A 17,520-nucleotide genomic window follows, 5' to 3' on the forward strand; every position below is an offset into this window, starting at 1 on the left:
CGCGCGCGGCTTGACAGTTCCGAGAGGCCCGCGGCGGAGCGCAAGGCGGCCCCTGTCCTGCCCCGGCCCCGGCTCCTGCGCGCCCCCCGCACGCACCTCCCCCATGGCCGCGGCGCAGCCCCGGGAAGCGTCTCGGCGCCGCTGGTAGCGCCCGGGGCGCCGCGCTGTTCGCCCGCCGCGCATGAGGTGGGTGCCGGGCGGAGTGGAGTGAGGCGGGGCGGGGTGGAGGAGATGGCGGGGAAGGGGCGCAGGGGTCCCCGCCGCCGGCTCTGACCATATCCGCCTGCAGGCAGGCCCCCGGCGAGTGCGACATGGCGCTGAGCGGCGCGCTGCTCCCCTCCATCGCCACCTTCGCGCCGACCGCGGCTGCCCGCGAGCGAGCGCTGCGCCAGGCTGGGATCAGCAACGTGAGTAGTGGGACGCGGGGCGGGCGCGGGGCGGGGGTCCCTGCCGGGCCGGCGACTGACGCCGCGTGTCCCGCCCGCAGCGCTGGAGGGAGGAGCTGTCCCCGCTGAAGCGGCTGCCCCCTGGCCGCCCCTACGCCGAGCTGGAGGGCGGCGGCGGCGGGAGCAGCCCCGGGCCGGGCGCGCTGGTGCCGCCGCGCCGCGACGCCGAGGAGTTCCACGAGCTGCTGGACTTCGACTTCATCCTGTCCAACTCGCTGGCGCAGCAGGAGCAGGAGCAGGAGCCCGCCGCCGCCGCCGCGGTGCCCGCGCCGCCCGCCCCCGGACCCGGCCCCGCCGCCGCCGCCGCCTGCAGCTTCCCCGCCGCCTTCCCGCTCTACGCGCCCGGCCGCGAGCCCGCGCCGGCCGCGCCCTTCGACCTTGCCGACATCAGCGACGTGTCGCCCTCGGGGGGCTTCGTCGCCGAGCTGCTGCGGCCTGAGCTGGACCCCGTGTACATGCAGCAGCAGCAGCCGCCGCCGCCGGCCCTCGGGAGCCTGCACGGGAAGTTCGTGGTGAAAGCCCTGGGGGACTACAACCACCTCAGCCTGGCCGGCAAGAGTGCCCCGGCCGACAGCCCCACTGGGCCACCCTACAGCCCTCTGCCCAGGATGTGCCAAAAGATCAAGCAGGAGGCCGCCCCCTCCTGCCCCATCGCCCAGCCCCACGGGGGGCCGCCGCCCCCCCACGACTTCGCCCTGGGGCGGCCCCTGCCCTCCAGGACTACTGCCGAAGAGATGCTCGGTAGCAGAGACTGCCATGCCTCCCCTCCGGGGCTAAGCCACCCCCCGCTGCCTCCTGGATACCACCCTGCCCCTGGCTACCCACCTTTCCTGCCTGAGCAGCTCCCGCCCGGTGCCCTGCAGTACCAAGGTCAGTCTAACTATCTTGGTGCTTTCGGAGAGCCCGGCACGGTGCCACAGTTGGGGCGAGGGGTGATGCTGACTCCGCCCTCTTCGCCCTTAGAGCTGATGCCGCCCGGGAGCTGCCTGCCCGAAGAAACCAAGCCAAAGAGGGGGCGCCGGTCGTGGCCCAGGAAAAGGACCGCTACACACACCTGCGAGTATGCTGGGTGCGGCAAGACCTACACCAAGAGCTCTCATCTCAAGGCACACCTGAGGACCCACACAGGTAAAGGCCAGGGCTTGATATGCATGGGGCCAAGAGGCAGGTGGTAATCCACACTTTGTATGGAAACGAACCCTGCTCTGGGCTTGTCAGGGAGGAATGGGACAGACAAGGTGTTCAGCTACAGCAACTAAAGACTAAACCTTTCAACCAGGAAGAAAAGGGTTAGGTTCTTGTGTGAGAAACCAGGTTTGTGAGGTGAGGTAATACATATTTTATTGGGCCATTTTTGTGTAGCAGGGAGAGATGAAAGACAAGCTGTCAGGCTGCAAGCGCCCTCCATCAGGCATAGGAGAGAAACTTGATGAGAGTGACTTTTTTTTTTGTTCTAGCCCTAGTTAAAAAAAACCATGCAATTTATGGCTACCTATTGGATTGGAAGGTTACTTCATGGATCAAAATGACTCACATGAGAGGGTGTTTTTGCAGACACCAAGTTTGTTTGCATGTCTATTGCTATGTGGCTAGTTAATTGGCAGGTAGCTGAAAGTCAACTGGATTTGTGGAGCTGCATAGCACTAGCCCAATTTTGTGACAGGAGCAGATGTTGCAGGCCTCTTAAGGGTTTCTTTTTTTTTTAACTTGCTTTGGTCTTAGTTAAGCTTTTTTTTTTTTTTTTTTTTTAACTCCTGTCTTGGCTTGCTCCTGTAACTTGAGAGATTCTATTACAAGCAGTTCCCAAGCCCTCACAATTCAGCAAAGGCCTGAAATTGCTGGGAGTGGCTGATAATTTTTGAGGGAAGCCAAATCAGAGCCCCACAGATAACAGAATTATAAAATACTATGTGAGTGACTCAATAGCAGCTGGACAATCTGTATCCTACATTGGAAAGTTAGTCTTGCCTTCCGTTTCATTAGTTCTGAAAGAAATCTAGCCTAAGATTATTTGACTACTGCTTGAATAGAAATGAAATAATATATTCATATTTACATTTGAGCTTCAGCTTTGCCACTGAAGAAACCCTTATCGCAGTCAGAGTTAGGGAAAGCACTTGTAGTCAAATGGTAGTCATAGTTTTGACAGTCCCTAATAATAAAATGATAACTTGGAGCTTTGAGTAATTCAGGACCCCTGAATGAAGCTGCCAGAAGTTGATTCAGAATGTGTTCTGGGTGAAGAGGGGTTGCGGAAGAGAGAGAGAGAGAGAGTAGTTCACGATTTAGAATACAAACTAGAAAACAAATCATTTTCCAGCTCATATCAGTGGGAGCAAAACTGGGTTCAGTGTTTCTTCAGAAGTAAATGGCTAGAAGCAGTTCTTTTGGTGTTTGGTAACTGTTTCCAAAATGCTTTGGTGCTTAGTTGATAATTGCTGGGGAGGAGAACTTCTTGAAGCCAACATGAGTTTAGCTTTAGTAAAGACAGGGAGAATAAGCTCCTAATTTAACAAAGTTGATCTAATGAAAGTAGTTTCCAGACAGTTCTTTAATTTTCAAAACCTACAGTTACCTAAATCCATGATGTCTACCAAGTGATTTCTGGTTGATATTTGACTGTATAATACCATCATCAGCCGGCGAAATGCGTGCAGGTCCTAATACTATTGTCTGGATTTAAGTGTCATACGTTCAAGACAAATGATGGAAATTAGCATTCTATTTAAGGTTACAGTAAAACAAACTTTATATAAATACATTTCATAACTTTGTTGTGCAAAAATGGGCATTTCTTTTATTCTGGTTTTTAGATTCCATTTGTAACTACAAAATATCACAGCCTGATTTATCTTATTGAACACAAGCAATTTTTGTTCTGCATTTCAAAGCATTCAGAGTTCCTGAATGCAAGATGTGAAATTAAGGCTTGAATCCTGTTGTTGCTGAAACAAGCTAATGCACCTGCCTATCAACTGACCCATGCCAACCTAACTGATGTGATTCTGTCTTATTTTTTGAAGGAGAGAAGCCCTATCACTGTGACTGGGAGGGCTGCGGGTGGAAATTTGCCCGCTCTGATGAACTTACTCGGCACTACAGGAAACATACTGGCCATCGCCCTTTCCAGTGTCAAAGATGCGACAGAGCATTTTCCAGGTCAGACCACCTTGCCTTACATATGAAGAGGCACTTTTAATTGGAAGCAGTGGATTTTTTTTCCTATACTGCCATAAGAGATTCAGTATTCACAGCACAGACTGGCTTCCGCAGGAGGGAGTGACACAGCTAAAGCACTACAAGGAATCATGGTGAAGTCTTCCAAAGAGTGGGAATCAACTGAAAATTACACATGTTGGAACTCTCTCTCTGTCTCTTCCTTTCTCTCTTTATCTGCCTCTATGGTATAATGGTTCGCACTCTGGACTTTGAATTCAGCAATCTGAGTTCAAATCTCTTTTTCTGCCCTTTTTTTCTTTTTTTAATAAATTAAAGAAGAACATTGGGGTCAATGACTGGATCTTCTATCATTCCATTTGTAAATCCAACTTGAATTTTTCTGGACTACAAAATGCCAACAAACGACTGGAAGTCAAGGCTATCAGGGTTAAAGAGACTGCTTTTGGGCAGGGGTTGGGGGGGGCGATTACATGGGGAGATCACATTCCCTTAAATTTTGGCTCAATGCAATATTAGATGTAAATGTCATCTTGTATTTTCTTTTTCCTTCTAAAAAGCCATTACTATGTTTAAAAGAGGAGGAAAAAAATTCAGGTACAGAATTTATGTTTAAAAGCCTATTTCATGGTGCTTAGTGACTGTTGGTTCTAAAGGTACCAAAAACAGGAAGCCAAAGTTCTCAAACTGCTGCATATCTGACAAGGAATTATTTTTGTCTTCCGATCTACAGTTATGACCTAAATCAGGTAAATAAACCTGGTTTATTTTCTTTTTTTTTTTTTAAGAAAATAACTTTTATGCAGACAGTCTGTAATGCACTGTGGTTTCGATGTGCAATAATTTGTACAATGGTTTATTCCCAAATATGCCTTAAGCAGAACAAATGTTTTCTATATAGTTCTTTACATAATAAATATGTAATATAAATTTAAGCAAACTTCTATTTTGTATATTTGTAAACTATGAAGTAAAAATGAACATTTTGTTGGAGTTCGTATTTTGCATATTCAAGCTGAAAATAAGTTTTAAATAAACCTATAATATTTTATCTGAATGGCTTTTCCATTTTTCTGCACACTGTTCCTAAAGAAATCATATTTTCAAATGTTCAGTGACCAATAGTGTTTTTAAATGGCTCGGGATTATAGGTTCTTATTCAGGCAAAGCTGTAGAGTGAAGACTAAAGTTAGGTTCCTGTTCCAGTGCCGCTATGAAGCTTTGATGTTAGGAAGAGAAATGCACTGGAAATTACTTGCTCTGACTATTGAGTTGCTGTTCACCTCATCCTCTCCATACTGCAGATTCATGACTCTCCATTTTTTAAGTTGATATCTTTTGAATTATTTATGGGTAGAAGACCATTACCAACTAAAAAGTCAGAGACATATGCATTCAAAATTTTTAAAAAAGAACGCTTTAGGATCTCTTTAGAAACTAGTCTGTGTTTTAATAGTGAGCAATCTCTAGCTTTGTGCCTTCCGTGCTATACCCACATTAATACTTGGTCCAATCTATTCATTGAGAATTATTTTTAGCTTCATGAGCTTCTATGTTTACATTGTTTAACATTTTATATTGCCAAAAATTAGTGTTGTAGCATGAAAAATAAACTCTATTTCAGTGATAAACTTCGGGGTAGGTATCTATAATAGTCATACATTATGTTGTGGGCGTATAATCTGAGGTCTGTGTCCTGAAAACAACCTAAGTGAGAATTTGGGGTCTTTGAGGAGTGTGTGTATGTGTGTGTGCATGCGCACATATGTGTGTGCGCACATGCGTGTGCTTCCACATGTCGTTCAAGACACAAGATGCTGCTAAGCATAACTGCTACCTCTGCATGGAATTCAATAAGTTGAGCATTAAACTACCATCATTGTAAGAACGTACAGAGTTGCTGGTTACAGCTAAAATGTTTGAGCTTGCATATCTTGCAACCTGCATGTGTAATGTTACATGCTCTAATGAGGTGACCAGAACTTGTTTCATGAATAAAGTACTTATTTCATTGCAACACTGCTGGTCATAGCTCAAGATCTCCATTCAGTGAGGCTCTTTACCATTACAGTATTACTTAGGATCATAATATTCAACAGGATCTGTCCAAAATTTCTGAGGTTTTTCACTATACAATGTAAATGAAAAGAGAAAAATTATCTCCTTTATACGGGTTTTTCCATCTAGGAATTCTTTAATATAGTTTATGCTGTAAACAATAAAGCAGAAAATGGAAACTACGTTGCAGTCAGTTTAGTTAATATTTTGCTCTTTAAAAAATAACAATATCTATTTTTCCCAACTCTGTCTAAAGAACACAATTAGACTTCACATTTTCTTTGTGCGGTGTGTTGTTTATTGGTGGCATGAGTGGTCACATTTCTTACCAAGTCAAAGTAACATAATGGAGTTAAAACTATTCCTTACCTCTTGTCTGCAATGGACATTATTTGGTCAACTGAAAGGTGTCTGGTATGTGGGAAGGTGTTTAGGATTTGCATATAACCAAAGAACTAAAGCTAAACTTAAGTTATGAAGTATTCTTTATCCGCTGGATTTTTAAGATTAAAGTATTTTAAGGAGAAACTATCCTTTGTATTGCTTTGCTTCAAATAATGATGGAGCACTTTAGGGAGTATCCAGTGTCAAACCCGAAACTGTTTGACTTTCAAGCTTTGTTATGTTCTTCATGTACTTGCCAACAGTGTTGAAACTATACTTGCCTATCTGTAGATAAAATGAATGTACAGATGATTTGACTATGGATTGGAACCTGTTGAAATACCTTCAGAATGAAGGGCTCCGATTTTACACCAGAAGACTTGATGTAAGTGAATTGTTTTTCCATTTTTATAAAGAGGTAAAATAAAGATGTCTGAACATTTGGAGCAATATGTTTTTTTAAAAATACCTTTTTTTTTTCTGATGCTTTTATAGGTCCCAGCTGTATAGGTGTACAGATGATTAGGTTTTGTTTCCTAACAATCTATAAATTACTGTTTTGCTCATTTTGGTAACTAACAAGTCTATCTTTCCAAAACTAAATAAAAATGATTGAGCTCAGTATCATAAAAAAAAAGACTTTACTGCATTACTTTAAACACAATGCCCCTACATATATATTTTATGGCATGTGCCAGCTCACAAGTCATACTGTATGTAACAGCCCATGAGAGGTCTAAAAGAGATCTCCAGGGGGAATACTGAAACAAGCAGTTATACCAGTTATACTTTAATATGCAGGTATAGCTAAAAATAGCATATTGTGTTAGCCACCTGTTCAATTATGTCTTGGATCCTAGAGCTGTATTTAGCTGAGAGAATGTAAATGAATCTGGTGGAACAATACCTGCTATAATAATAAATTCACCTCAAAACATATGTAAAGCACTAAACAATTATACAGGCTTTTATGTAAATGTTTTCTTTTCTGAACTGGGTATTTCTAGTCAGATGCCTCCCTCAAACCTTTCTGCGTCATTTCAAGCAAGGGCTCAGCACCTACAGCTGTCCCTTGAGACCACTCTTCCACTTGATCAGAGGAAATGTGTTCACAGTCAAACACAAACTACAACTGTGATAAGTGCTATTCACCCTTAGCCCCACCATCCATTCAACGCGGTTAGCGTGTGAAGATGAGCAGCTTAAAACAAGATGACACATGTCTGTCTCAAAGGTGCCAAGTTTTCAAAATGGGCATTTGAATAAAAATACTCAAGGCAATAAGTATGATTACTACATATGGCTCCTTTGTACTTGCCTGTCACAGAGCTTGGAGTGGAAGCTAGTATGGTTTAACCTATTTCATTATTTGTAAGTTAGTGCAGATGATTTCAGTTTCTCCATCAGACATATTCTTAGGAGTGTTGTTCCTTCTCCTAGTGACCAAATCTTGCTACCTCTAATGTTGCTTATAAAACTCACACTAGTTTCAGTTAATCTAATAGAATTTGTTCCCTTTCACCTTCAAAAGGGGAGATTAGAGACCCCTGTAGATAATCATCTCTAAGGTAATAATAGCTCCATTGAAAAACCATAAATGTGAGACATTGGACCTTTTTCCACTGAAGTCTCTAACAAAACTCCCAATTGATTGCAATGGGAATAGGATCATGTACCTTAATAGTACTCATAGGGTGCGTCTACATGAGATGCTACTACAAAGTGTGTGGTTACTGCATGTTTATTTAACACTTAATTATGTATAATCAAGTACTAAATAAATGTGCAGTAACTGGAGTTACTATGCAGTAGTGCTAGCAAACACCTTCTAAGTGATGCTACTGCACAGTAGCTGAATAATACTACGCAGTAGCATATTAATACCACTGGTGCTGTGATGCGCTACTGCGCAGTGGTGTTTGGCTCCTGCGCAGTCAGCATCTCATGTAGATGCACCCAAAGAGAGTTTCAATGATGATAAAAAGAGCTTACTGTAAACTGTATTCTTTAGATTGCTAATCTCATCTTGCCATTCATTGACTGACTTATTTTTGAGCAACAGAAGAATCTGAGTGCATTATAAAATGGTGCAGTCTTTCAAATGGAAAGTTATATTGCAGAAGCCTAGAAAGGAAGATTCTAAACAGTAGGAGTCTGTTCTGGGAATGCAGATGCCACCTACAGTATGTGAAATTGTCGATGAAACTAGCAGCCAGAAACCTATATAGATCAGCCGCAGCCTGGAATTGTGGGTATGGATTGCTGCCATCACTGAGATGATACCTCTGCAGGGATTGAGATTGTGCAGGCATGAAGGTGCATGGTTGGCAGCCCAGAGAACAAATCTGCAAATTCTGATAAAAACTTTGTCACAAGGGCACAGGAAAGAAAAGGTCAGCTCTGCAGGTGAACAGATCTGTTGCTGACCACTGCTTAATTGAAGCCATGGCTGCTCACAGACATGAAAAAACCAGCACTTTAAGCTCAGTGCATCCCCGCAACAAATGCCATTCATGCCCAGAAGTGGCATCACATTAGTTGGATCCACTCGCCCAACTTCTTTATAGATTGGGTGCTTCAATAGGGCTTTTTGGCACTTTTATCTAACAACTTAATGAATCAGCTTTAGACAACGTGCCAAAAAGCCCCACTGAAGCGCCTGTTCTATACAGACACTGTGGAGCCAGGCCAAGCTAATACGCTGCCTCTTCTGATGAAGCTCTTTTGCTTTTTTCCACGTCTGTCAGTGGCTTGTGTTGCTTTCATGCTGTGCTCCTAGCTTAGGGGTGGCACACCCACATTTCTCACTCCCTAGTGCATGAAGCTGACTTAAGTACTGTCTGCTACAGCTCCCCTTTTGTTAGCTCTGTTAGTCTTGAACGAGAAGTATATGATATTAGAGAGAAAGCACTAGAGAAGTTTGACATTAGAGAGAAGACCAACTACAGGTCTTCTTTAGGGCTTGCATAGGATATTCACAGCCTTGGTCTCCCCTATTCTTTAGATAGGCATCTTCTGGGCTGCTTTTCACCTTGTTAAGTTTACATAGAGATCCTCTGAATTGAAATCTTGTGTGTGGCAAATGCTTGATGTTGCAAAGGGAAAAATAGTTTGTGTTTTATTAGCATTTCTTGTATAGAGTGTACATGTTGCAAATGGTCTGATAGGCTAAAAGCACTAGGAGCTGACCACGGCAGGTGTCAATCTCATTCCTTTAGAAGTCAGACAGATTCCCTTAGGTGATGCTGTCCTTGCTTCTGGTGTTCTGACCCTTTCCGTGATAGACTTATTTAAAAATTCCACTCTCTATATGGCAAACGTTGGTAATATGAGAGGTTATTTAAAAGCAATTAAAATGAAAATATCAAGCTGCTTTTGTGTAGGAGCTTTATCCAAGTCAGAAGAGGATAATAATGTTCTATCAACTCAGCCATCTAGCTGCAACTTGAAATATTTTTGCATTTTGGGTACAGCAGGCTTGTTTATCAGGCACAAGCTAAGGCTTGCTAAATCTTGTTTTTCAAGTTCTCCGGTATTAAGGGTTCAGACTTATTCATCAAAAATGATACAGCCTTTTTTTTAGTAGTTGTTTAAAGATTCTCAACCAATTTTAGAAACAGGTATCTGGCAGCTCTTCAGAACTACCACTGCCCCCGGCCACAATTTGCTGCTGATTAGAGAGATGGTTGGTGTTTAAATCCATACCATCAGAACATGATTTTATTTTCTGTACCATATTTAATCACTAATATAAACTATATTCCATGTAATGGCTGACCCAGCACCCACTAAAGCCATCAGGAGTTTTGCCATTATCTTCAGCGTTAGCAGGAGTAGATCCTAATACATGTTCTTATCTTACAGATACTGAAATAATTTGACTTCTTCAGCATCAGGATAAGGCCCATAGCTACCATCATAAACTGATGGCTACGATGGTAGTTTTGCCATTGATTTAACCAGGGTCTGAATTTCATGTCATCTGTTAGACACCAAGAAGAGTTTTGATCCCAGTAAACCTCTGTATTTTAGATTTTATCATGGGAATCTGATTTGCAATCTATACCTCTGCGAAGGGATTAGAATAGACCTTTACTTGCTTGATGTTTGGTTCTCAATTTGTATCTTGTAAAATGAGCTTCTTTTTCCAGGCTTATAGTTCATCAACTTTATGTTCCTGTTCTGATAAAATTGATATTGCATATTAATAAACTGATAAACTACAATGTTGAATGTTTGAATTGATTAAGGAAGAGTGATAGAATTTACTTGCAATCTTTTTGTCAAGGTTCAAATTTCATGTTTAGGCTCCAAACCCTGAGTTAGTAATCTCATTAGCTATCAGAAGAAAATTATTCATGAAGTTTCCTGCACTGGAGTGAACTGGATTCCCACAGTAATGTATTTCAAAAACAGGTTTCCACTGCTCAATAAAGAGTAGCTGAAAGAGTCAGCTATTAAATAGAGCTTTTAAAAAGTGGAATAACAAAATGATTGTTTCTGTAGATAGTAAAAATGTTAGTTTTCTCAACAATTGGCTATTTATAATAGCGTCTCTATACATGTGTTCCATACTTTAAAGAATATTATCATGTTACTGGCACCTGTAAAAGATGTTTACCTACCTTTCCTTTGGTAAACATTTCTACACATTTGTTTTGACAAAGTTCCCATGTTGGTAATGTAAAATCTACTAACAAGCTTTTGTAGGCAGAGGTTGTCCCATTGACTGTTATGGTTCAAGGCAACTTGGCTTTTCTTTTAACTCTTTTGTTTGAGAGCACAAGCATACAGAGCAGAACAGTGGTCCTTCTGGTATACTATCTGATGTGGCAGATATTGGAAACCTAAGAGGAAGGAGCAAGGAAACTTGTAATAGGTAAAAATGAAGTAATTTTCCCCATTTTTCATAACCCCCACTGATAAAGAGTTTTACTTCACCTCTGAATGTTGATCATTTAGAACCCTACTAAAGCTCATGTTTACTTTATAATATTACTGTTACATAAATATTTGATTACCTCTGAAGCCCTCTTCAAAAATACCTTGGGGCAGAGTTCCACAAGCTATGCTAAAGTGTTCTATATGAAAAAACAAATGTCTTTTAATCAGTTCTGAAATTGCCCTTTCTCAGTTTAAATTGAACACCCTTTTGCCTCTTACATAAAAAGACATGAAATACAATTTCCTTGTCTATATTATTCCTAGGGTTTTTTTCCATTTTATATCTAGGTTTGGAAGGATTAAACTTTGTACGATTCTTTAGCATGGATTTTGATAGAGAGTAAATATTTTAAGTTTTACATATGTGCCTGTTCATGAATGTGGTTGGTCCACATTGCTGCTTGCACAAATTAGGTGTGGTTTGGCACAATTTGATAGTTCAGAAGGTTTTCCAGAATGATTTTTCTTTAATTTTGAAATTACTAGAATGTCTTTAAAAATTCAAATACCAACAGTTTTCTATTAAAAATGTATGACTTCACATTGACATTAATAAAGAATTAGTGGAAAAAAAACTGAAAATCATATATTATGATCTTTTCATATTTCTTTACTTTGTCATCTCAGGCCTTGTTGAATGCCACATTCTTGCCTAGATTAACTTGGATATGTGGGCGCAAACGTATACAAATGGATTCTGATTGTTTCTTAAGTAATATATTTCTTTTATGAAAAAAGACAGACTCATTCTACAAATATTGGTTACTAAAGGTGGTCAGTTGCTTCAATTCATTTTTAGCAGGAAAGGGAAATTACCAATAGCAACATTTACCAATGCAAATCAAATCTTGCCAATATTAATTGTAACCTTTGCTTTTGATCATTTCCCCACAAATGTTTTGCCTGTTGCCTCTGCTTTTCAGGTTTTCTTAGGAAAAAAGAGAGAGATAAGCTAGCATTCATTTGCAGTGGGTTTTGAACTTAATTATAGATGACCAATTCACTTTCTAAGAAGTCATTAAGGAGTGGTTTAACAGTCTAGGTATCTGAGAATTTCATTAGCAAATCAAATTCCAGTAACCGCAGGTAAAACCCCTTTCTCAGATTCAGGTACATATTAAGTTTACTTAGAACTGGCAAATGAATCATATGGAGCAAAGCCAAGCCAGGGTAGGTTGAGTTTTGAAACAGTTTAGATCTTGGTAATCCCAATCCAGAAGATTTGTTACTGTGGAGGGCCAATAGGCTAGGCCAGAGAGGAGATGGAGAGTCAAGGTACTGGAGAAGTCTGAAAACTTCTACAGCTGGTTTTGATTATCATTTTTACCTTTTACTAGAGTTTACTTTTAATGCTAGAGTTAGTCATTTAAATAAACATTGACTATCTGTGGTTGCAGTTCACTGGGGAAAATAATAGAAAAAGACAGAAAAGCAATCTCTTTACTTTTTGGTGTATATCATATAATTTGATAAATAATTTTGCTGTAAGCCATGAAAGTCACTTTAATGATCATACAAATGTTAATCCATTTACTGTCTGTTCTTTACATTGTCTGGTTTGGTGAACTAAACAAATGGCATTAGAAAAGCAAGTCTGCTAGAATGGATGCAACAAAGTTACATCAGGGCTGCTGTCCATCCCCACCCTCTCCCTGAGTAAGGAATAAAAATGACCCATCACATTTAAAGAAAAAAAAAGCTGCAAGAGAATATATAGCCCAAGAAAGCTACCAGCTGTGACTTGGGGTGGATTTTGTTGTCTCTAATAAGATGGCTTCCAAAGCTGGGAGTGGAGCTGAGTTAGCTGGAAAGATGTCTTGAAACAAAGTCTATATACAGTCAATGTTGATTTAAAATGTTAGAGATAAATAACAGAGCCAGCTATTCTGATTATCTCCCCTTGACAAATGGATCAAAAACCCAGCCAAGTCTGAGGAAGATCAGATCACTGGATCTTTCAGTGTATTTACTCCTTTGTCTCCACTTCAGTTTCAGTTTCTGCATTGTGTGCCATGTGCTGCCATGAACCACTTACAGTCCTTCTGGGAGTATTTATTTTATGCAGTATGGAGAAGTAAGATCTGGGTATCCTTTACCACAAATATCTTCAGTACCTAGGCATCTGTCTAAAGTAAGGAGATTTGCAGTGGTGTAAGTACACTGATGGTGTCATATCTCTCTCACATCAGCACAGTGTTTTCAGAGAGGAGTTTGGATCTCTATAACCATGTTAAGAGGTTTCATCAATAAAAAATTCTCTAATCTAAAAAAGTGTTACGCTCCTGCTATCCTGTATTTGAGTGACTGCTGCAGCTTGACCCATGCAGATCGCAAAGATACCTTTTGTTTGGAGAGAGGTAGTCTGATGTGAAATGTAGTTAAAGTACATCTGGATACATCATATCTGCAATGGAATGTTGTCATTTTCATGATGGCAGCAAGAACCCAGTGGCATTAAGGATACAGACATAGGAACAATTTACCACAAAATAAAAAGCAGCAGAGCTCTACCATATGTCAGCTACTTCACAGGAACTGCCCATGTGCACGCTCTTATAATAAGTGAAAAGCTAACCCACAGTAATTTCCCCCTCTTTCACTGAAGGTGATGGGCCTGCTTTTTCTGGAGAACCACCTGTCTATAGAAGTTCATCATTTTTCTCCCAGAGTATGTGTGGTGACTCAGGGAGAAAAATCACTTGGGAACAACCCAAGTGAAGTGGCTCCCCAGAGAATCTCTTTCAAAAGACAGAACTTCTGTACAAGCAGCAAAACCAGAGCTGACCTCTGCAATGCCAGTGTCCTTTGCCACTTCTCTCTCCTAGAGTTGGAAGGGGAAAGCTTATGCCAGTTGCAGCTAAGCAGGGAACATGCCCCCTGAGTGGTTTAGGCTGGAAAAGCTAAGGTATGGCAAAGTCCCATCCCTTTTATCCTGTGGTAAGTTGTTCATATATCTATACCCCTTGGCTGCATCCAGACAAGTAGGGGTGTGCGGTTTGTGGTGCCACAGACCTATTTGTGGCACTACGAATGGCAGCATAATTTGCAACTGAGATTTCCTGTTAGCAAAAAAACCAAAAAAAAAACTGGTGGTAGAAAAAGTGGTTCAACACATGCAAAAAAAGTGTGCACTGGCACAAATGGAAATCAGGCCATCCACAGCAATGCTCTGGCTGCCAGCCAGGCCTCCATGCTGCCACTGCTGCTCCAGCACACCACTAGGATACCAGATAATACTGCTGGGGCCAGCACAGGTGCTGGCCCCAGCTTCCAGCTCTCCCATGCTGAAGAGCCAGGAGGAGCTGGACAGTAGCTGTTTGCCCGTCACAGGAAAATTTGTCCCACAACAAAGGGCATGTGCAGAGTTGTGCAGTGAGGCAATTTATGATGCTGCGAGTGCATCCCCCTGCTTGTCTGGACACGGCCCTAGTGTTTCTCCTTAAGTCCTCCATTCCTGGGGTTATCTGATGAGAATCTTAGCTTTCTTTTAATGAAGGACTACATTTCCAGTTTTCATGGGTAGGGCACAAAGCTTGTAAACATACTCAGAGTGCAATGTAAAGTTCAGAAAATCAGATGGCAAAATAAAAAGAATTTCATTACCATTAACCTCATGATTCTCTCAGCCAGTCTCACAATTTTGAAGGAACAGCCACATGACTTCTTTGACCAGTGGGGTTGGTGTTCCTGCACTACCTCAATATCTAGAATCCCACCATAGAAAATGCTGTGCTAAGCTTCTGTGTTTTTCTAAAATGATGGATAATGAGGATGCTGAAGAAAATCCCAGGAAAAAGTATTAAGTTAAGTTTTCCTTTTGGAAGGGATTTATTGTTCTGCAATTAACCATGACTGTTGTCTCTCTCTAAATGCTAGACCAAGCCACTCTTAAAACTTAAAATTTTTGTTTTGATGACTTTTTCTCACACACATAGATGTATGTACACACACACACACACGCATACATAGTCTTGACTCATGGCCTGCTTCTGTTGCTAATAACTTCAATGGAAGTTGTGCAATTGACTTCAAGGTTTGGAGGAGTTCACCCTATAGACGTGAAGAGTTTGGCTTTTTTGCTGTCCCTAATTCTACTTCCTGTTACTGCCACACGCTGAAAGGTTGGTAGCAAAGAGTGAAATAGGGAAGAGCAAGAATGCTAAGATAGACACAGGGCTATTTTAAAATAGGTAATTTTGTACCCTGGTGGGTTGTGTGAAACCATGGGTGCCAACCACAGACACTAAGCACAGTTCCACTTAGAAAGTGAAAAGGACTTGTACTTCTCAGTCACTTGGGAACAAATACTTGTCAGAAATTAGACATTTCTCAGCGCCCTGTGAGAGTGCTCAGATATAGAAATGATAAAGCACGGAGTAAGAATCAATGCAGATTAGAAGTTTGAAAATCTCACCTAGCTTTATTCATTCCACTGTGCTTGGTTGCTGCACACTGTAATGTGGTTAATACCAGCTAAGGGGCAACTCTAGCACTAGGATGCAGTCAGAGCTGGGCTAGTGACCTAGAAGGACCTATGAATGACAATTCCTAGACACACATGTCTTTACAGAAACAAAACTGAAATAACTTGTATGAATGAGGAAGACTAATTTTCAGACATCTCTTTTCTTCTCCGTATATGAAATTTGCCTAGGTGCAGATGGCTTGTGAAGGATCTGTCCAAGGCTCTGGTAGGGATTTAATAGCAGTACCTTGCTGTGAGTATTTGTGCAAGATAAATTTCATCACACATGAATGTATCTGATGTTCCAATATAGGGGGGTGAACCAGACTTCTTCTTTTTTTTCTTTTTTTTTTCTTTAGAGATGGCATGGCATTTGCACTGGAGGAAAATTAAATGATGCAATATCTAAAGGCTTGACAATATCAAAGTTAAGTTGCAGTGCTACCTTTAAATACATTGAAAGGCCTGAATTTTAGAAAATGATCTGAAAAAAAATGCATACTATCAGAAAAGCAGGCTCCATCTAAGTGTCTTAAGTTGGGCACCCAAAAAGTCAAAAGCATTAGTCACCGGTGAAAATTTTGACCCATGGTTCCATTCCATTTATATTGCATTTTAGCAAGCATCTGCCTGACTAGAAAGTCATTCTTGCAAATATTTGACAACCCAAGTGCCTTGCTAAATCAGAGCCTCCAGGCACACAGCTCCCAGTGTTTCCCAAAGGTTAAAGAGGAGAATTTAGCCCAGCACAAGTTCCAACAACTAAGCAAGCAAACAAAAAAATAACGGCTCCCCTGCTGGGTGTGAAAACCAGCATGCTGATTTACAAGGGCTAGCAGCCATGTCAGAAATTGAATGCTGGGACTGGACATGTGGGCCGTCCCCCCACACTCCTTTTTATACCAGTGTTTATATAAAAAGAAATAATACTACATACAGTTGTTTGAAGCTAAAAGAAGACATTATTATTAGGTACCATTTGTTGGTACAATTTAATATACCTGTATCAAGTCTCTTTAATAAACATTAATATCTTAGCGAGCCCTTTAGGTTCACATCTGCCTGTATTAGGAAGAAGTATGAATACTCCAGCAGTGTAAATGGATTTTAAAGTGGGTGCAAACTACACATTAATGTCACTTTATGCTGAGAGAGCAATGTAAAATAGCTGGAGTGTAAATGAGCCTCAGGTCTAGAGTGTTTAAACTAAATAGTTAAGTCATTATAGTCTAAAAGGAGTATATTTGTTTGTCAAGTTGATGATGAATTGTTCTCCAGTGCCCCCATGAGGCTAGAGGATAATTTACTCCCTGCACACACTCTCCCTCTCTCTCTGCACATGAAGGGCCAATGGTTTTTCTTTTTCAGAAACCCAAAATAACTAAACAGGGAGGCGCTTTAGCCAACAAGAGTCAAGCATGCAAAGGAACTTCCAGATAATATTCAACCAAAGGAGTGTTGATTAGATTTGTAGTTTCTGCTCCAAATACATGGTGGAGGGCACAACAGTTGTGCAAAAGAGGAGAGGATTGGCCTCAGAGCCCTCTGTTTGCATTAGGTAAAGCAGCTGGGGATTTTGATATTCATTTGGCAAAGCACCATGCTTGATTCCAGGCATATACTTATGTCCTGTCCTGATTACAGCCTGGGTTGATTAGAGGTCAGATTTTTCAAAAAGAGTTCAGTGCTGAGCAGTTCCCTTTTCAGATGACGAAGTGTGTAGCCAGATTTTCATGACAGTTCAGCTTCTATTTAGATGCAGCCCCCAGATTTTCAAATGAATTCAGCAGCCAGCTGCTTTGATTGTGAAAATCCAGTTAAGAGTTCTGAGTGCTTTTACAAATCTAGCTATCGCACTTTATGTTTATATCACTGCCTAGGTAAGTTGCTCTTTGTTTTGTGCTGAGATGAGAAGTCTCTGTAAGAGTGTGTCAAAAGTACCCAGGAACTGGGAGGGACCCTCTTTTATTCAGTATAGATTATATTACAAAATAAAAACAGAAGTCTGGGTTTGATGTAGGAACTGTTGGAGAGAGGAAAGGGGCC

General features: G+C 41.4%; 1 protein-coding gene across 2 annotated transcripts; it reads left to right on the forward strand.

The window, feature by feature from the left end:
* Positions 1-26: 26 nt before the first annotated feature.
* KLF4 (KLF transcription factor 4) lies at positions 27-4,674 on the forward strand. Of its 2 annotated transcripts, XM_090038900.1 has the most exons (5): positions 27-186; positions 290-407; positions 488-1,316; positions 1,410-1,574; positions 3,470-4,674. In XM_090038900.1, exons 1-5 carry the CDS (start codon positions 182-184, stop codon positions 3,643-3,645), a joined length of 1,293 nt encoding a protein of 430 aa, XP_089895026.1. In that variant the 5' UTR covers positions 27-181; the 3' UTR covers positions 3,646-4,674. The 2 variants fall into 2 exon arrangements, with proteins under 2 accessions (XP_089895026.1, XP_089895025.1); XM_090038899.1 differs by having other exon boundaries at positions 488-1,574.
* Positions 4,675-17,520: the final 12,846 nt, after the last annotated feature.

Source organism: Crocodylus siamensis, chromosome 3, assembly GCF_052110815.1.
Source record: "Crocodylus siamensis isolate JL-2025a chromosome 3, ASM5211081v1, whole genome shotgun sequence".
NCBI classification, from domain to species: Eukaryota; Metazoa; Chordata; order Crocodylia; family Crocodylidae; genus Crocodylus; species Crocodylus siamensis.

Bases quoted from the DNA above. Each gene is read 5' to 3' on its own strand.
- KLF4 (XM_090038899.1), top strand. The intron at 408-487 runs GTGAGTAGTGGG...TCCCGCCCGCAG, and splicing joins GCCAGGCTGGGATCAGCAAC to CGCTGGAGGGAGGAGCTGTC. The intron at 1,575-3,469 runs GTAAAGGCCAGG...TATTTTTTGAAG, and splicing joins ACACCTGAGGACCCACACAG to GAGAGAAGCCCTATCACTGT.